We start from the raw sequence: 17,049 nt of genomic DNA on the forward strand, positions 1-17,049 counted from the left end.
TCCACATCCTCGCCAACATCTGTAGTTTCCTGTGTTGTTAATTTTAGCCATTCTGACTGGTGTAAGATAGTATCTCATAGTAGTTTTGATTTGTGTTTCCCTGATGATGAGTGATGTTGAGCATCTTTTCTTGTGTCTGTTAGTCATCTGTATGTCTTCTTTGGAAAAATGTCTGTTCATGTCTTTTGTCCACTTTTTAACTGGATTATTTGGTATTTGGGTGTTGAGTTTTATAAATTCTTTATAGATTTTGGAAACTAATCCTTTATCAGGTATGTCATTTGCAAATATCTTCTCCTATTCTGAAGGTTGCCTTTTAGTTTTGTTTCCCTTGCCTCTAGAGATGTGCCTAGTAAGAAGTTGCTGTGGCCGAGGTCAAAAAGGTTGTTGCCTGTGTTTTCCTCTAGGATTTTTATGGTTTCCTGTTTCACATTTAGGTCTTTCATCCATTTTGAGCTTATTTTTGTGTATGGTGTAAGAAAGTGGTCCAGTTTTGTTCTTTTGCATGTTGCTGTCCAGTTTTCCCATCACCAATTGTTGAAGAGACTGTCTTTTTTTGATTGGATATTCTTTCCTACTTTGTCGAGGATTAGTTGACCATACAGTTGTGGGTCCATTTCTGAGTTTTCTATTCTGTTCCATTGATCTATGTGTCTGTTTTTGTGCCAGTACCATACTGTCTTGATCACTACAGCTTTGTTATGTAACTTGAAATCTGGAATTATGATGTCTCCAGCTTTGTTTTCCTTTTTCAAGATTTCTTTAGCTATTTGGGGTCTTTTGTGGTTCCATACAAATTTTAGGATTGTTTGTTCCAGCTCTGTGAAAAATATTGGTGATATTGTGATAGGGATTGCATTAAATGTGTGGATTGCTTTGGGTAATATAGACATTTTAACAATATTTTTTCTTCTAATCCATGAGCATGGAATGGTTTTCCATTTATTTGTATCATCTTCAATATATTTTATCAGTTTTCTACACTTTTCAGAATACAGATATTTTACCTCTTTGGTTAGGTTTATTCCTAGATATCTTATGGTGTTTAGTACAATTGTAAATGGGATTGATTCCTTGATTTCTCTTTCTGCTGCTTCCATTAGTAGTGTGTAGAAATGCAACAGATTTCTGTGCACTGATTTTGTATCCTGCAACTTTACTGAATTTGTGTATCAGTTCTAGCAATTTTTTGGTGGAGTCTTCAGCGTTTTCTACATGAAGTTTTCCAGTACTATGTTAAATAACAGTGGTGAGAGTGGACATCCCTGTCTTGTTCCTTACCGTAGGGGAAAGCTCTCAATTCTTCCCCATTGAGTATGATATTAGCTACCAATCTTTCATATATGGCCTTTGTGATGTTAGGGTATGGTATATTCCCTCTGTCTCTACGTTGTTGAGGGGTTTTATCTTGAATTGATGTTGTACTTTGTCAAATGCTTTTTCTCTCTCTTCTTCTTCTGGGACTCCTATGATATGAATGTTACTATATTTGATGGGGTCTCTGAGTTCCCTAAGTCTACTCTTGTGATCCATGATTTTCCTTTCTCTCTTGTGTTCAGCTTCATTATTTTCTATAACCATCTTTAACATCACTTATTCATTCCTCTGTTTCTTTCATCCTTGTGGTCATTATATCCAGCTGGTTTTGAATCTCATTTATTGCATTTTTCATTTCTGCCTGATTGTTTTTTAGATTTTTATCTTTGCAATAGAGTTTTCCTGATGTCTTCCATAGTTTTCTCAAGCCTAGTGAGTATCCTTATGATTGTTGCCTTAAGTTTTCTATCAGGTATATTACTTATATCTGTTCTGATTAGATCTATGGCTGTGACCTTTTCTTGTTCTTTCTTTTGGGGTGAATAACTGCATCTTGGCATTTTGTCTAGGTCTCTGTCTTCTCTGTGTTAAAAAAGCCTGTTATATTTCTTGTTCCTGAGAGTAATTGCTTTATGAAGAAGAAGTCATATGATGTCCAGGGCCTGGTGCTTCAGGGAATGTCTTGGCATATGCTGTGTGGACTCTACCGCTATGCTTTGGCTGCTCTATCCCTCAGGTCAGTCATTTGCAGAGGTTCTCCTTGCCTGTAGTGGGCAGTATTTGGACCTTGGCCAGAGTATGGCACATTTTAATGAGGTGTGCTCCAGTGCTTGTTAAATGAGATCTCATGCTTCTTCCAGTAGAACTGAAGCCTTGCAGAACTCTATGGTTGGTAGATGTGGTGCATGCAGAGGTTTCTGCTGGTCTTCTGGGGACAGGGTCCACTGTGTTGGCCCTTAGGCACACTTGTAGGAAAAAAGCAGTAACAGCAGGGTGCAAGAGGGCAGGACTTGGTGTAAGCAGGCTGGGCAGCCAGTGTTGGCACTGTTCTATTTACTGAAGTTGGTTTATGCTGAAGGACACAGGAAGGAAATGGCCCCAGCCAGCTTCTTTGTCCCTGGAGAGGGACTCAGTGCTTGCTGCTCTCAGGGAAGCACCCCAGAAGAGCAAATAATTTCCCCTCATGTATCCCAGGCATTTTTCAGATCTCTGTCTTATGTTGTCTCTGGGTTGCTTGCCTGCCTTCTCTCTAGGAGCAGTGCAGAACCCTCTGGACTCTCTCCCAGGCAAGCCTGCTGACTTTTAAAACTCCAACCTTTAGGGACCTGGTGTGGCAGGGACCGGTGCTGGTCCTCTGGGAAAGGGTCTGTCCATGCTGGGACTGTTGCAGGTTTGATCGAGTAAGGGAGCTGTGCCAGAACACAGGCACATGGGATTCGGAGCAAAGCAGGCTAAACAGCCAGTGTCTGGGTTAGCCACTCTCAACAGGTGTGTCCGGGCCTATGTTGAGGGCTGAGGGAGGGAAATGGCAGCTTGGCTCTTTTGACCCTGGAGAGGTGTCTCTGCGAATGCCACCTCTCTCAGATGTGCTCCAAGAAGAGTGAACAATTTCCTCCTCGTATTCCTTAGGTGATCCTCTCAGATCTTGCTGTCAGCCCTAGGGTTGCTTGCTTGCCTTCTCTCCAGGAGCAGGGCAGCACCTTCTGGGCTCTATCCCAGCCAAGCCCACAGACCCCTAAAATCCCAGTCTTGAATCCCCATGGGTTACAAAAACTCATGAAAATCAGTCCCTTTCATTTTCCCAGCCTGCCTTTGGGGAAATGTTCTCCTTGTGCCTTGCCCTGGGTGCCTCTCTCTCTCTTTCTTTCTCTCCCCTCCCCCTTGCCTTTCTCTGCAACCAGGGCTTCCTCCCCTCTGCAACATCCGTGATTCTTTTCTCCCTCAAACCACATCTCCATACTTCCTGCCTTCCTTGATGTGATCTCTTCTCTCCCTTTGGTTATGCAGTTTGTTCTGTCAGTCCTCAGGTTGATTTCTTGTGTATTTAGAATGATTTGATATTTATCTAGCTGTGTTTAAAGGAGAGACAAGCCTAGGGTCCTCCTACTATGATGCCATCTTAGCTCCCCCCCAACTTAGCAAGTTATTACTACAAGCTCAAGTATAAAAGTCAAAAGGATACTGGATATATGAGCTCAGGGGCCAGGTAAGGGTTTGAGAGAAAAAAAAAATAGCATTATCAGCATATTGATATTTAAATACACAGAACTAGAAAAAGTCACCTAAGAGGGAAGTTAGATGGAGATCAAGTATCTAGAAAAACAGAAGATGCTCTAAGCATACTATTGAATGGGGCCCAACCAGTAGGCACCATATTTGCTGAACCATTTACTCAACACTAGGAAAATTCTATTCATGGTGCCTACTTAACTTGATAACTGGTGTCTTTTCTACAAAGACTCAAAGAAAGAAATCTCACCTTGAAGTTGGTCTAGGGAAAATGTGTGGGTTTTTTTCCTATATTAATTAGTCTGTTTTCCTTTACCAGACAATGAGAACTATGTGAACCACAAATTTCCTTTTTGGGATTTGTTGTCGTAATTTCAAAGCTAAATAGAAAACTCATCTGAAGTTAAAGTACTATTTCTTTGCTCCTTTTAATTACCCTTTATTGTTTCCCTTTTCATCATCTGACTTAAACTTGTAAAGTCAGTTTAAATCCTTTGTGGGAGAGAATTGGTACAGGAGTAGAAGTGGAAAAAAAGTGGCAAAGTAGAGGAACGGCACTCTAGATGGATTCTGTTTGCCCACATCCATCATCTCTCACTGTCCTTCTCAGGCCCCTGCAATGGCCTCTTCGCTTCTAACCTGTCAAACTTCTCCCCACCAGGAAGCCTTCACATTTACTCTTTCCTTTGCTTAGAAGATTCTTTCCCCTACTCTTTTTGTAACCAAAACTTGCTCATCTTTCAAGTCCCAGATTAAATGCCATCAGTTCAGGAAGCTCCTCCCTGAATGCACCCCTCCCCCCATTACATCATCTCACACACACTACTTTATCTTATAAGACTTATTATCATTAAAATGATTTGATTTTCAGGACAACTATCATCTTCTTTTAAAAACTTGGTTTAGGGGTGCCTGGGTGGCTCAGTTGGTTAAGCATTCGACTTTGGCTCAGGTCATGATCTCATGGTCTGTGAGTTGGAGCCCCGTGTAGGGCTCTGTGCTGTCAGTTCAGAGCCTGGAGCCTGCTTCACAGTCTGTGTCTTCCTCTCTCTCTCTGCCCCTCCCCCATTCACTCTCTGTCTCTCTCAAAAAATGAATAAACGTTAAAAAAAAAAACCAACTTGGTTTAGCCTTTGCATTCCCATTTTTTCAAGAATAAAGTTTCACCTAACATTACACATTTGAAGGTAACTGGGGGCTAGCTCTCTCTCTGTCTACTAATCCCTTATGTAATTATGAAACAGCTATAGGTCAGGCAGCTTAGGTGTTTTTAAATAAGATACACGGAAGTGATAGCAGAATGAAATAATTACCAATTTTAATAACATTTTCTGCCATTTCTTTCACTCTGAAATATTCAATCCATATTTAAATTTCCCCAAATATGCATGAAATATCTTCATAGCTTTTTTTTTTTTTTTTTTAATTTTTTTTTTTCAACGTTTTTTATTTATTTTTGGGACAGAGAGAGACAGAGCATGAACAGGGGAGGGGCAGAGAGAGAGGGAGACACAGAATCGGAAACAGGCTCCAGGCTCCGAGCCATCAGCCCAGAGCCTGATGCGGGGCTCGAACTCACCGACCGTGAGATCGTGACCTGGCTGAAGTCGCACGCCTAACCGACTACGCCACCCAGGCGCCCCTCTTCATAGCTTTTTTAATCCTGGGTCAGGTTGAGGTTTGTACATTGCATTTGAGTCTTATGTCTCTTTGAATCTTTTACTCTAGAAAAGTCTCTCCATGTTTTTCATAGTATTGACTTTTTGAAGAATCCAGGCTGATGTTCCATTTTCTGGGTTTGTCAGATTGTTTCCTGATGGTATTGCTTAAATTATTCCTCTATCTCTTTTACTTTTTATAAGCTGAAGTTCAGTCCAGAGAAAGGCTATCAAATAAAAATGTAGCATGAGCCACTTATAGAATTTAAAGTCATCTGGTAGCTACACTTTAAAAAGTAAAGAAAAAACCAGATTAGTTTTAAGAAGATATTTATTTAAACCAATATATCGGAAATATTATTTTAATATATAGTCAATATTAAAAGATATCAATGATACTTTTTTCAATTTTTTTTGTGCTAAGTTCTTTAAATCCTGTGTGTTTTTTTTACACACTTACAGCACATCTCAATTTGGAGTAGCCACACTTCAAGTGCTCAATAGTCAGATATGGCTAGTGCCTATCATATTGGACAGTGAGGTCTAGAGGCTTGATTAGATTCAAGTTAAACATTCTTGGTAAGAATGCTTCCTGGGTGATACTGTGTACTGTCCATTGCATTATATCAGGAGCCTTGCAATACTACTTGCAATACCTACTCTTAGCAATATTAAGTTTGATCACTTCGATAAAGGGTTCACTGCCAGAATTTCCCACTAAATGAATGAAAAGATTCATTCTCCACGCTTCCTGACCTAGAAAGTAATCTGTAGCTATTCCTTGGACACCATGAGTCTATCTTGTTGCCCCAACCCTTTCTGCCTGATGCATGTAGAATCCATTGATAGTCTTTGTGGCAATCAATTATTATATTGCAGTTACACAGTGATAATTTCCTATGATTCCCTTTACCTCTGTTAGCTGGCAATTTCTACAAAAAAAGAAAATGTTTACTATTACATTAGGAATTCTCTTTTACTCCTTTTCCTTAGGATGCAAGGATTACAGGGAATCCACATGGATACCTCACAGGATTGGAAGTGCACTGGTGAGGTGAGTAGCCCAGAAGAGGTAAGGAATGATAGAGATTTGGAAGATGAATGTATTGGTTAAGGTAAGACTAACAACTGTAGCAAATGATGTCAACATTTCACTGACTTAACACATAGGAGTTTACGTTTGCTTATATAAAAGTCCTGTTTGGGTATTCCTATTTAACAGGTGGTCTTTCTCCAGGTTGTGATTCAGGAACATAGGCTCCTACCATCTTGTGGCTCTGGCCTTACCTAAGGCCTTGAAGTTCCCTGCATCTAGGCTGAAGCAAAGAGAGAGCAGAGAAGGTCATTCACCTCTTAACTGCCTTGACCTGGAAGTGAAATACATAATTTCCCCTTATACTTCCTAGTAGAGAGCTAGTCATTTGGCCCCCCTCATATGCAAGGGGTGGGGTGTTCCTATACAGATACTTTTCTGTGACATCTATTTTCTGTAGAAGGGAGTTAGCCATTGCTTCCACAATGCATCTGAGAGGCTGTTGACCAGAGGATAGAAGAGTGTTTACTGGCTCTTTACTCTTTATACTCCACCAGTGGCAAGCAAATTTTATTTTTTTATTTATCCTCAAAAGGATTAGGTGAGATTTCTTTAAAAACAAACAAACAAACAAACAAACAAAACCAAAAAACCTCCTGGGCAGCCATGATTGCTACTTAAAAACAGAAAGAACAAAAAAAGAAAAAAAAAAGAAAGAAATAAAAGGAAAGAAAACCATAGAAGTTCTTATACAAGGCATTGAAAAATAGTTCATGAATTATTTCACAAAACGTACTGGTGGGGAAAAATAGATGTGGGGAAAATGCATGATTGATCTAAACTGAGACAGATTTATCTCATTTCTATACCATGGGTTCTCTGTTGAAGAGATGTTTAAAGCACCTACATACATGGAATTCAACCTCTGAGATATAAACATAATCCTAAAATATTATCTGCTAAACAACTGTGTGTGTGTAGCAATTCTTATATATTCCTAGTCCTAGAACTCATGATTTTGGCCCTAATGGTCACAAACCTTATAAGGCCATATCCACTGATTCAAATATCTATTGAATGTCTACTGTGTGTCAGAAACTGTTCTAGTTGTTGAAGATACCTTGGTGAATAAGAATTACACAATCACTAACCTCATGGGGTTTATGGTGCAGTGGGAAAACAGCCATTAAACAAATAGTTCCTGTCTCTCAAAAATCAAATGATTTCAATGGTAATAAGTGCTATGAAGAAAAAAGTTCATTGTCCATGAGATTATGTAATGGTGGTTGTGGGAAGACTTCAAGAAAGACCTTCCAGAAGTATTGGCACTTAATCTGAGACTGGAAAGAAGAGCAAGTTTTGCTATATAAAGAGTGGGGGAAAGGGTGTTCCAAACAGAGGAAAGAGTAAATGTGAAGGCCAAGTGGTAGAGGGAAGCTTGACAGGTTAGGAACAAAGGGAGGCCACTGTGGGGGACTAAGAGGGGCAGTGAGTGATGCCAGTTATGGTGGGGGGGGGGGTGTGGTTAGGGGTCAGATCATGCAGGGTCTTGCTGGCCAAGCTAAAGATTTTTAGCTTTAGCCTAAAATCAGGAGGCAGAACCTGGAAGTATAATCCTTATGATTATAGTTGTATTTTAAAAAAACATTAGTAGTAGACATGTTAGACATTAAAACATTTTACAATGATTAAAACAATGTAGACGACTCGAATGGCAACTCAATGTATAGAAGAGAAAGTCCAAGCAGAAGATCCACCCAAATATATAAAGGAAATTTGTATGTGGTAAATATGACATTTCAAATGAGTTTGGGGGAAATGGATTGCTTATTGACATTTTTGGATACCTTCTTGAGTATCCTTCTTGAGAAAAAATTAAGCTGGACCCGTACCTCAGAAATTTCAGGACACAGAATGAAGTTACAAAAGATCCAGAAGAAATCATGAGAAAAGTACAAAAAATAATATTGTAGGTGGGGAATGCCTTTTCTGAGTAGGTTTCAAAATCTACACGTTGCAACAATGATGGCTTGGACTAAGTCCTGGAGAGATGGCAGTGGATGACTTTAAGGCATGTTTTGGAGGCTGAATCATTAGGGGCAGATGATTATTGAATGGTGGTGGTGGGGATTGATGAAAGAGAGAGAGAGTAGAAAGATATCAAGGATGACTTAATGACTTCTAAATTGGAAGTTTGAGGAATCCAGTGGGTGGTATTCTTGCCTCCTGAGATGGGAAATAAGGGAGGAGGGGATTTTAAAAGGATGACAGAAAAAAAATTCAGCTTTGGGTTAAAATATTTTGTGCTAGAATGTTTTGTGTTAAAATATTTCAAAGGACAACACCAAGAAAGTGAAAAGACAACACAGAGAAGAACTATTTGCAAATCTGATAAGGGACTTGTATCCAGAGTATATAAAGAACTCTTAAAACTCAATAATAAAAAGACAACCCAATGAAAAATTGGGCAAAATATTTGGAGAGATATTTCTCTAAAGAAGATATATGAGTGGCCAATAAGCACACGAAAAGATGATTAACATCATTAGTCATTAGGAAAATGCAAATAAAAACCACAGTGAGATACTTCACACCCATTAGGATGGCTTTAATCCAAAAGAAACAGTCAGTGACAATATGGAGAAAATCAAACCCTCACATATTGCTGGTAGGAATGTAAAATGGTGCAGCAACTTTAGGGTGCCTGGGTGGCTCAGTCCGTTAAGTATCAGACTTTAGCTCAGGTTATGATCTCACAGTTCATGGGTTCGAGCCCAGGGTCCGGCTCTGTGCTGACAGCTCGGAGCCTGGAGCCTGCTTCGGATTCTGTGTCCCCCGCCCATACCCCCCATCCCCCACTCCCTGCCCCACTTCTGTTCATGCGCGCTCTCTCTTTATCAAAAATAAATACACATTTAAAAAATGGTGCAGCAACTTTGGAAAACAGTTTGACAGTTTATCAATATGTTAAACATAGAGTTACCATATGATTTTATAATTCCATTCCTAGGTGCTTACCCTAGAGGAAATAACACATGACCTCACAAAGCCTTCTACAGGAATGTTCATAGAAGCGTTATTTATAATAACCAAAAAGTAGATAGAACCCAGGTGTTCATCAATCAATGAAAGGATAAACAAAATGTGGAATATATATACAACAGAATATTTGGCAATAAAAAGAAATTAAATGCTGATACAAACTACAGCAGAGATAATCCTCAAAAACATGTGAAGTGAAAAAAGTCAGTCGGGAAGACTACATATTGTATACCACGTATATGAAATATCCAGAATAGGTAAGTCTATAGAAATAGAAAGTGGATTAGTGATTGCTTAGTGCTGGGAGGGGTAGGAGAAAGGGAGATAATGGGAGTGACTGCTTATAACTACTGAATTTCTTTTTGGGGGTAATGTGAGTGTTCTAAAATTAAATTATAGAGATAATTGAACAACTCTGTAAATATATAAAAAGCCACTGAGTTGTGTATTTTAAACAGGTGTACTTTATCGTATGCAAATTATATCTCAAGTAAAGCTCTTAAAAATTCAGCTGGGGGATATATTAACCTTCCTAAATAAACCTGTGAATTCTCTTAAAGAACTCTGTTCCGGGGATGTCAGAAGCCACAGAGTTCAGGGAACGATAGGTAGAAGACCAGGGTGGAGAATAAATTGACAGCACGTTTTATTTTCTTCCTCCAGGCGTCAGAGTGAAGCCACGCCCCTTCCTCGTTTCCTAGCAACCAACTCCACCACCATTCGCTTGCTTCCTTAAACCTCTCTCCGTCGTCACTTCCGCTCTGAGACCGGAATGAGGTCAGAGCCGGCAGCTTTCCCGGGAGTTCGGCGTTTGTGTCTGCCTCAGCTGGAGAAGTGTTTCCCTGGAACTGGCGGCCTCCCGTTCTATCCCGAGTCCCACCTCCCCTCCTGGTGGTGAGGCCCTCCAGGAGTCTAGAGGCCTTCGAAGGTCCGGAGATCCGCACGAGGGGAAGGCGAGGCCCAGGAACGCGTGGCTCCCCGGGCAGAGTAGGGGGCTGGCGGGGGCAGCTCCCGGGGTATCTGTGGAATCGCTTCAGCTTGGCTTCGTTCATCTGCGGCACGTTCCCCCTTCTCCGCTGCGGGCCACCGTGGTTTCTGGAGATTGGCATTTTTCGGCGTCCCTCCTCCAACGCCCCACCTCCTGCTTTTGAAGGAAGATCCTTCATACAGAAGACTTGCCCGGCTGCTGACCCCCAATCTCAGACCCTGAAGTGACCCGTCATGACCTCAGTGTGAGCTAGTGACCAACTTGTGACACTTTTACAGAGTCCTGGGGTAAATATTTATATGTGCGCATGGCCGTGTGTGTATGTGTGTCTTTTATTTCCTGCAAAATACGAGCTAGGAGAACCCTGGGTTTGTTTGGCAAGTGTGTATTTCGGTTTACTTTTCTTTAACATCTTTGCCGAGGGTTCTTCCCTGTTGTTGCCCATGAGACAACTTTATGCCTTCTGTTTGCTCGTGGGAAGAAACACTGGAATTAGACTGGAAGGGCCCAGGAGTTACTGATTTTTTTGGATCTTAGGTTGGTCTTTGAGGAGTTCAGTAATCTATTTGTATTAGGCGATTTTTAGTCTTAAGTTTTTAATGTGTTTGCGCCTTACATCCAAGACTCCAGGTTCTTCTTGGACAAAGACTGTCTCATATAGTACTGTTGTGACCTTCATAGCCCCAAGCACAATGCCGAACCACAGAGTAAAGGCTCATTAATTTTTAAATTTAAAAAGCAGAAAATGCACATTCTAACATTTTCAGCTTAATATTGAAGGGGTCTATTTAAATATAGCTCAGGTTCTGGAAGGACAACATAAAACAACAAGATCTTTTTAGGTAAATGTGTCTAAAATTTAGAGCCTGCCTGCGACACTAGGTAGGGTGCTCTCAGTGGCAGAGAAATACAGTGCATCTGTCTTTTAGGAAGAGAATACATAAACAATGGTGTTTCATTGCTTATTTCTTTTCTTCTTTTTCTTTCCTTTTCTTTCTTTCTTTCTTTCTTTTTTTTTTAATAGGGGCTGTATCCTGACTTACTGACCCGGAGGTGCTTGCTGCCATCATGGGAAATCAGCTCGCTGGCATTGCTCCTTCCCAGATCCTTTCTGTGGAGAGTTATTTCTCAGACATCCATGACTTTGAATATGATAAGAGCCTGGGGAGCACTCGGTTTTTTAAAGTTGCTCGAGCAAAGCACCGAGAAGGCCTAGTGGTTGTGAAGGTCTTTGCAATTCAGGATCCTACGTTGCCTTTAACCAGCTATAAACAAGAGCTGGAGGAACTGAAAATCAGGCTTCATTCTGCACAGAACTGTCTACCTTTTCAGAAAGCAGCAGAAAAAGCATCTGAGAAAGCAGCCATGCTCTTTAGGCAGTATGTGCGAGACAACCTCTATGATCGCATCAGTACTCGTCCGTTCTTAAATAATATAGAGAAGCGTTGGATTGCTTTCCAGATCCTAACAGCTGTGGACCAAGCACACAAATCTGGGGTCCGTCATGGGGACATCAAGACTGAGAATGTAATGGTTACCAGTTGGAATTGGGTCCTTCTAACTGATTTTGCCAGTTTTAAGCCCACTTATCTTCCAGAGGACAACCCCGCAGATTTCAACTATTTCTTTGACACTTCACGGAGGAGAACTTGTTACATTGCTCCTGAACGTTTTGTTGATGGTGGATTGTTTGCCACTGAGTTAGAATATATGAGAGATCCTTCAACTCCACTTGTAGACTTGAATAGTAATCAGAGAACAAGAGGAGAGTTGAAGCGGGCAATGGACATCTTTTCAGCAGGTATTTGAATTGGTCAGATTTGCCAAGGGGGGGATGTGCGTATATTTTAACTCTTGAACATCGAAATGTAGCTTTTTAAAAATCCCACATGTTGAAAAATTAATTTCTTGGTACCTCATACACTATTCAGATAGATACAGCAGTCTTTTATTGGACATGTTTAAATACCTATGAAATGCAGAGTGGTTCATTCAAATATTTAAGAAATATTTGAATTCTTCTGTTTGTATCAGGCACTGTCTTTTTTTTTTTTTTTTTTTTTTTTTTTTTTTTTTTTTTTAAGTCTATCCACAACATGCTTGAATTCACGACCCTGAGATCAAGAGTCACATGCTCTACCTACCAAGCCTGCCAGGTGCCCCCAGGCACTGTCTTAGGCACTGTCTTAGGCACTAGAGACAGATGAATAGTTCTGTCTCTCAAGGTGTTTATGTTTAATGGGGAGATAGATGCGTTATTGAAAAAGGACGCTTTAGTGCAATGTGATTTGCTATGGTCGTGATAAGAACCAGGTGCTATTACAGGAACCTATAAATATTTAAATTAGTCTCCATGGTATTGATGGATAGAGAGGCAGGATCAGGAAAGGCCTCTTTATTGGAAGGATGATACTTAAACTGACACCTGAAAGATGATTGGGAGCTAGCTATGGTAAGGGTAGTTTGTTTCAGGCAGAGGTGTTGCTTATACAAAGTCTTGAAGACCAGAGCATGATGCACTGATTTATTGGGACACTTGAAGTAGTTTATCTGGAACATAAAGTATAGAGTGAGGTAAACAAGCCCCAGATCAGAAAGGGTCCGGCAGGCCCCTGCTAGCCTACAGGGATATTATCAGATATGTATCTTTGGTAAATGGGATGGAAAATGGGTTGCAGGGGAGCTACCCTGGAGCCCAGAAAACCAGCTAGAAGTAAACTACCACCATCCAGATAAGACGGGACCCTGACTGGCTTAAAGTTGTGACAGAATTGGAGAGAGAGTGGTGAAGAATAATGCTTCAGAGATAGTAGGTAGAATTGTTAGGACTTGGTGATTGATGGGGGAGTAAAGTCAAGAACACTTCTTTCACTCTAGCTTGGGAAACTGGGTGGATGCCTGGTGATGGATGATGGGTGATGGTCACTGACATTGGAGACATAGGAGGAAGAACAGGTAGAGGGGATGGGAACATGATGAAGTCTCTTAGATATATTGAGTTGAAGGTGCCTGGGGGATATCCAGGAGAAGATGTACAACAGACAGTTGATTATAATAAAGGTTTGGTGCATAGAGATTTGGGATAGAGGTGGAGATACTACCAGGAAATAGGTAGTAATTGTAGTCAAGGGAATGGATTTGTAACGAGGGAGAGTTTGTAAATAAGTGATTCTTAAGCTTTTTTGGGGATCCCCTTAAGTAATTTGATGAAATCAGTGGCCTCCTTCTCTAGAGGAGAGTACCGTGCATTAATATCATACACAGACCACTTGAAGCCAGGCCATGGGTTTCAGATTATCTGTGAATTTTTAGGAAGAGAAATGGGCTGAAGATGGTATCCTGGGGAATACCATGTGAACTCTGGTATCAGTGCCATTTTAAGTTTTGCAAAGGTTGGGTTTAATCTTTTTCCCACCTGTAGGTTTGCCGCAGAGAAAACTTAAATTGAACTGTTTTTTAGATTACTTAGGAAAAGTAACATAATTAATGAATAAGTGTATTTCATTGAGGGGATTGAATAAGAGTTGTTACACAGAATTATGCCCGTGTTGGTACACTCACTAATCTATGTCCCAAGGTAATACCAAGGGGGGTGTTTTGGATAAGATAGAGTTAGCCTCTACGCTGTAAGAATAACAAGATTAGAAATGTAATTCATCAGAGTCCCAAAGTTTTTGGTCAGTGAATTTATCTAAATTTTGAACCATTTTTACATTTTAAACTTACTAAGTATTCTGTAAATAGGACTCTTTTAGCGTAGAAATGTGATCACGTTTTGACCTTGGCATCACTTGCAGGCTTAAAATTTTTTTTAAAAATTATTTATTTTGATATAGGCTTTTTAAAAAGAAAATGAGGTGTGATTGGCACATAACATATTATATTCCTGTGACTTTTAACTGGAAGTTTGTTTTAAAATTTCAAGGGTCGATGAGATGTGTATATTTATCCTTTCTGTGTGCATTATAGTTCCATAAACTTCAGCAGAATTCTTACTCAGTATTTGTTTTTCCAGGCTAGAGTCCTATGCTGTTTTGGTTGAAGATAGACCCTTTCATTTCTTTGAAAGAGGTGGGTGGGATGTGTCCACCTCCTACAGCTCGGGTTTTAAATGTTAACTTTCCCCCATCTTGATGCATATCCATGGTTCCTGGCTGCTAGTTTAGGAGAATAGTATATATTCTCTGGTCATATAAACGGGCAGAGCCTTTTTCCTGGAGATCTTTCATTCATATGCTTGACAAATATTTGAGCATTCTGTGTTTATTATGTATGAGACACTGTTGTAAAGATGTTGGGAGTATGGCTGTGAATAAGACTGACAGTTTTTTTGCCCTTAAGGAACAGAAAACGTTCTAGTGGAGGAGAGAGAATAAACAAGTAAGGAAGTGAATTTTTATCAGTGATAAGAGTGTGACAAAAGTTGGACTTCTAAGTGTTAATGACAAGGGCTGGTAGGAGACTACTTTAGATAAAATGGTCTGAGAAGACCTCTCTAAGAAGGTAACATTTGAGCTAATATCTGAATTATAAGGACTTAGTGTTGATAAAAACACCTTGAACAATTTGTTCCATAGGGAAATACCACCTAATAACACCTATTCCGAACAACGTTCTAAAAATTGCAAGAAAAAAGTCCTGTATTCAACTCTGTATTAGTCTGCTGGGGCTGTCATGACAAAATACCCCAGCCTTTGTAGCTTAAACAAGAGTTTATTTTGTTCCAGCGCTGGAGGCTGGAAGTCCAAGATCAAGGTGCCAGCAGGATTGATTTCTCCTGAAGCCACTCTCCCGTGTTGCAGATGGCTACATTCTCACTGTGTACTCATATGGACTCTTCCCTGGTACATCTTATAAGGACACCAGTCAAAATGACTAGAGCCCCATCATTTAACTTCAATTACCTCTTTAAAGGCCCTATCACCTGTATTTAGTTAGGTTCAGGTACTGGGTGTTAGGGCTTAAATATATGAATTTTGGGGTGTGGGGAGACACAATTCAGTTGTAAATAGTGAAACATAGCTATGTTTCTTTCTCTTTCTGACTATTTAGAAATTATTTCAAACATACAAACTTGAAAAACTTGAAAAAATAAAAATAGTACATAGAATCCCCAGATTCATTTGTTAACATTTTGCTCCGCTTGCTTTATTACTTGTACATTATTTTTGCACTCCTGCCCCGCCCCACCCCCCATGATTTTTTTCCTAAGTTCTGTACATCATGGCCCTTTACCTCTAGATACTTCAGTATGTATTTCCTAAGATACTAGTTTCCTAACACAACACTTACGTAATTGTGTGTTGCAGTTATGAACTGCAGCAAATTTAACATTGATAAATAATTTACAGTTTTAATTCTGATTTTGTTTTTGACCCAGTATTGTCCCTTATAGAATTTTAACTGCTCCAAGACAGGACCCAGTCTAGGGTTTGGTATTGTATTTAGTTGTCATGTTTCTTTAGCTTCTTTTTTGATGTGGACCATTTTTTTTTTTTTTTTTAATGTTTGTTTATTTTGAGAGAGAGAGATGGAGAGAGAGAATCTCAAGCAGGCTTTGCACTGTCAGGGTGGAGCCTGATGTGGGACTCTGAGATCATGACCTGAGCCAAAATCAAGAGTTGGACACTTAACTGACTGAGGCACCCAGTCACTCCAGTGTGGAACATTTGCACAGCCTTTTTTTTGTCAGCATGACATTGACATTTTTTGAAGAATACATCTCCTCTTAAATTTTTAAAAATTATTTTTATACTTTTTATCTTAAACAATAGAAGTTGCAAAAATAGTGAAGAATGCTTCTCCCAGCTTCCCCCACTAGTGATACCATATATGACTGTAGTGCCACATCAAAATCCGAAACTGACATTGGAGCATTACTGCTAACTATATACAGGCCTTATTCAGTTTTCACTGGCTTTTACCTGTATTTTGTGTGTGTGTGTGTGTGTGTGTGTGTGTGTGTGTGTGTGTGGTTGTGTGCACTCATGCACCTCCACCTCTTTGTTTTTTAATAGAATGTACCTCATTTGGGGTTTGTGTGATTTTTCCTTTTGAATAGATTGAGGTTATTCATTCTCAGTAGTATACTATATATGTGATCATGCATCTCACAGTATCACATCAAGGGGCAAATGGTGTTTGTTGGTGATGTTAATTTTGATCACCTGGTCAAGGTCTTGCCTGATTTTCCCCTCTATTGCTACTTTCTGTTTTTTTGTTTTTTGGTTTTTGTTTTTTTTAGTCCCTTGCAACTAATAAGCAGCCTGTGGGAAGAAACTTTTAAGACCATGCAAATACACTGCCAGTCATCACAACTTCTTGATTTGGCATCTATTGATGATGCTTGCCTGATCCTGTCTTTACTTGACGGTTGCAAATGATGATTTTCCAACTCCAGCACTTCCTTCACATTTACCAGTAGGCTCTCAGCATTCTCACATGCTCAGGTGTCTTCTCTTTCCTTTCCTTTTTTTATTATTGGTATGGACTTGTTAGCATTTTGGGGGGGATTTTTGTGTCTGTATTCATTGGAAATATTGGTCTATAGTGTTCTTTTCTTGTGATGTCTTTGGTTTGGTACCAGGGTAATTCTGTATTGAGAAGTGTTCCCTCTTCTCCTGTTTTTGGGGGGACAATTTGTCAAGAATGGGTAAGAATTTTAATATTTGACAGACCGTGAAGCCTCTTTTAAGGCATCTTGTCTGAGGCTTTTCTTTTGTGGAAAGTTTATTATTAATTCAATTTCTTGACTGGAAGGTCTATTCAGATTTTCTGTTTCT

The 17,049-nt window shown here is 39.8% G+C and overlaps 1 protein-coding gene across 2 annotated transcripts in view; it reads left to right on the forward strand.

Annotated features, from left to right (window-relative positions):
• Positions 1–17,049, forward strand: part of PIK3R4 (phosphoinositide-3-kinase regulatory subunit 4) — a 198,833-nt gene that overhangs the window by 115,183 nt on the left and 66,601 nt on the right. The window contains exons 2-5 of one of the 2 annotated variants that reach the window (XM_078432342.2): positions 6,198–6,258; positions 9,248–9,536; positions 9,943–10,554; positions 11,292–12,068. In XM_078432342.2, the coding sequence (XP_078288468.1) occupies positions 11,336–12,068 (733 nt within the window). In that variant the 5' untranslated portion in view covers positions 6,198–6,258; positions 9,248–9,536; positions 9,943–10,554; positions 11,292–11,335. The remainder of the gene's footprint in view (positions 1–6,197; positions 6,259–9,247; positions 9,537–9,942; positions 10,555–11,291; positions 12,069–17,049) is intronic. The other variant, XM_060638652.3, reaches the window with a different exon arrangement.

Source organism: Panthera onca, chromosome C2, assembly GCF_046562875.1.
Source record: "Panthera onca isolate mPanOnc1 chromosome C2, mPanOnc1 haplotype 2, whole genome shotgun sequence".
In the NCBI taxonomy this organism is placed as follows: domain Eukaryota; kingdom Metazoa; phylum Chordata; class Mammalia; order Carnivora; family Felidae; genus Panthera; species Panthera onca.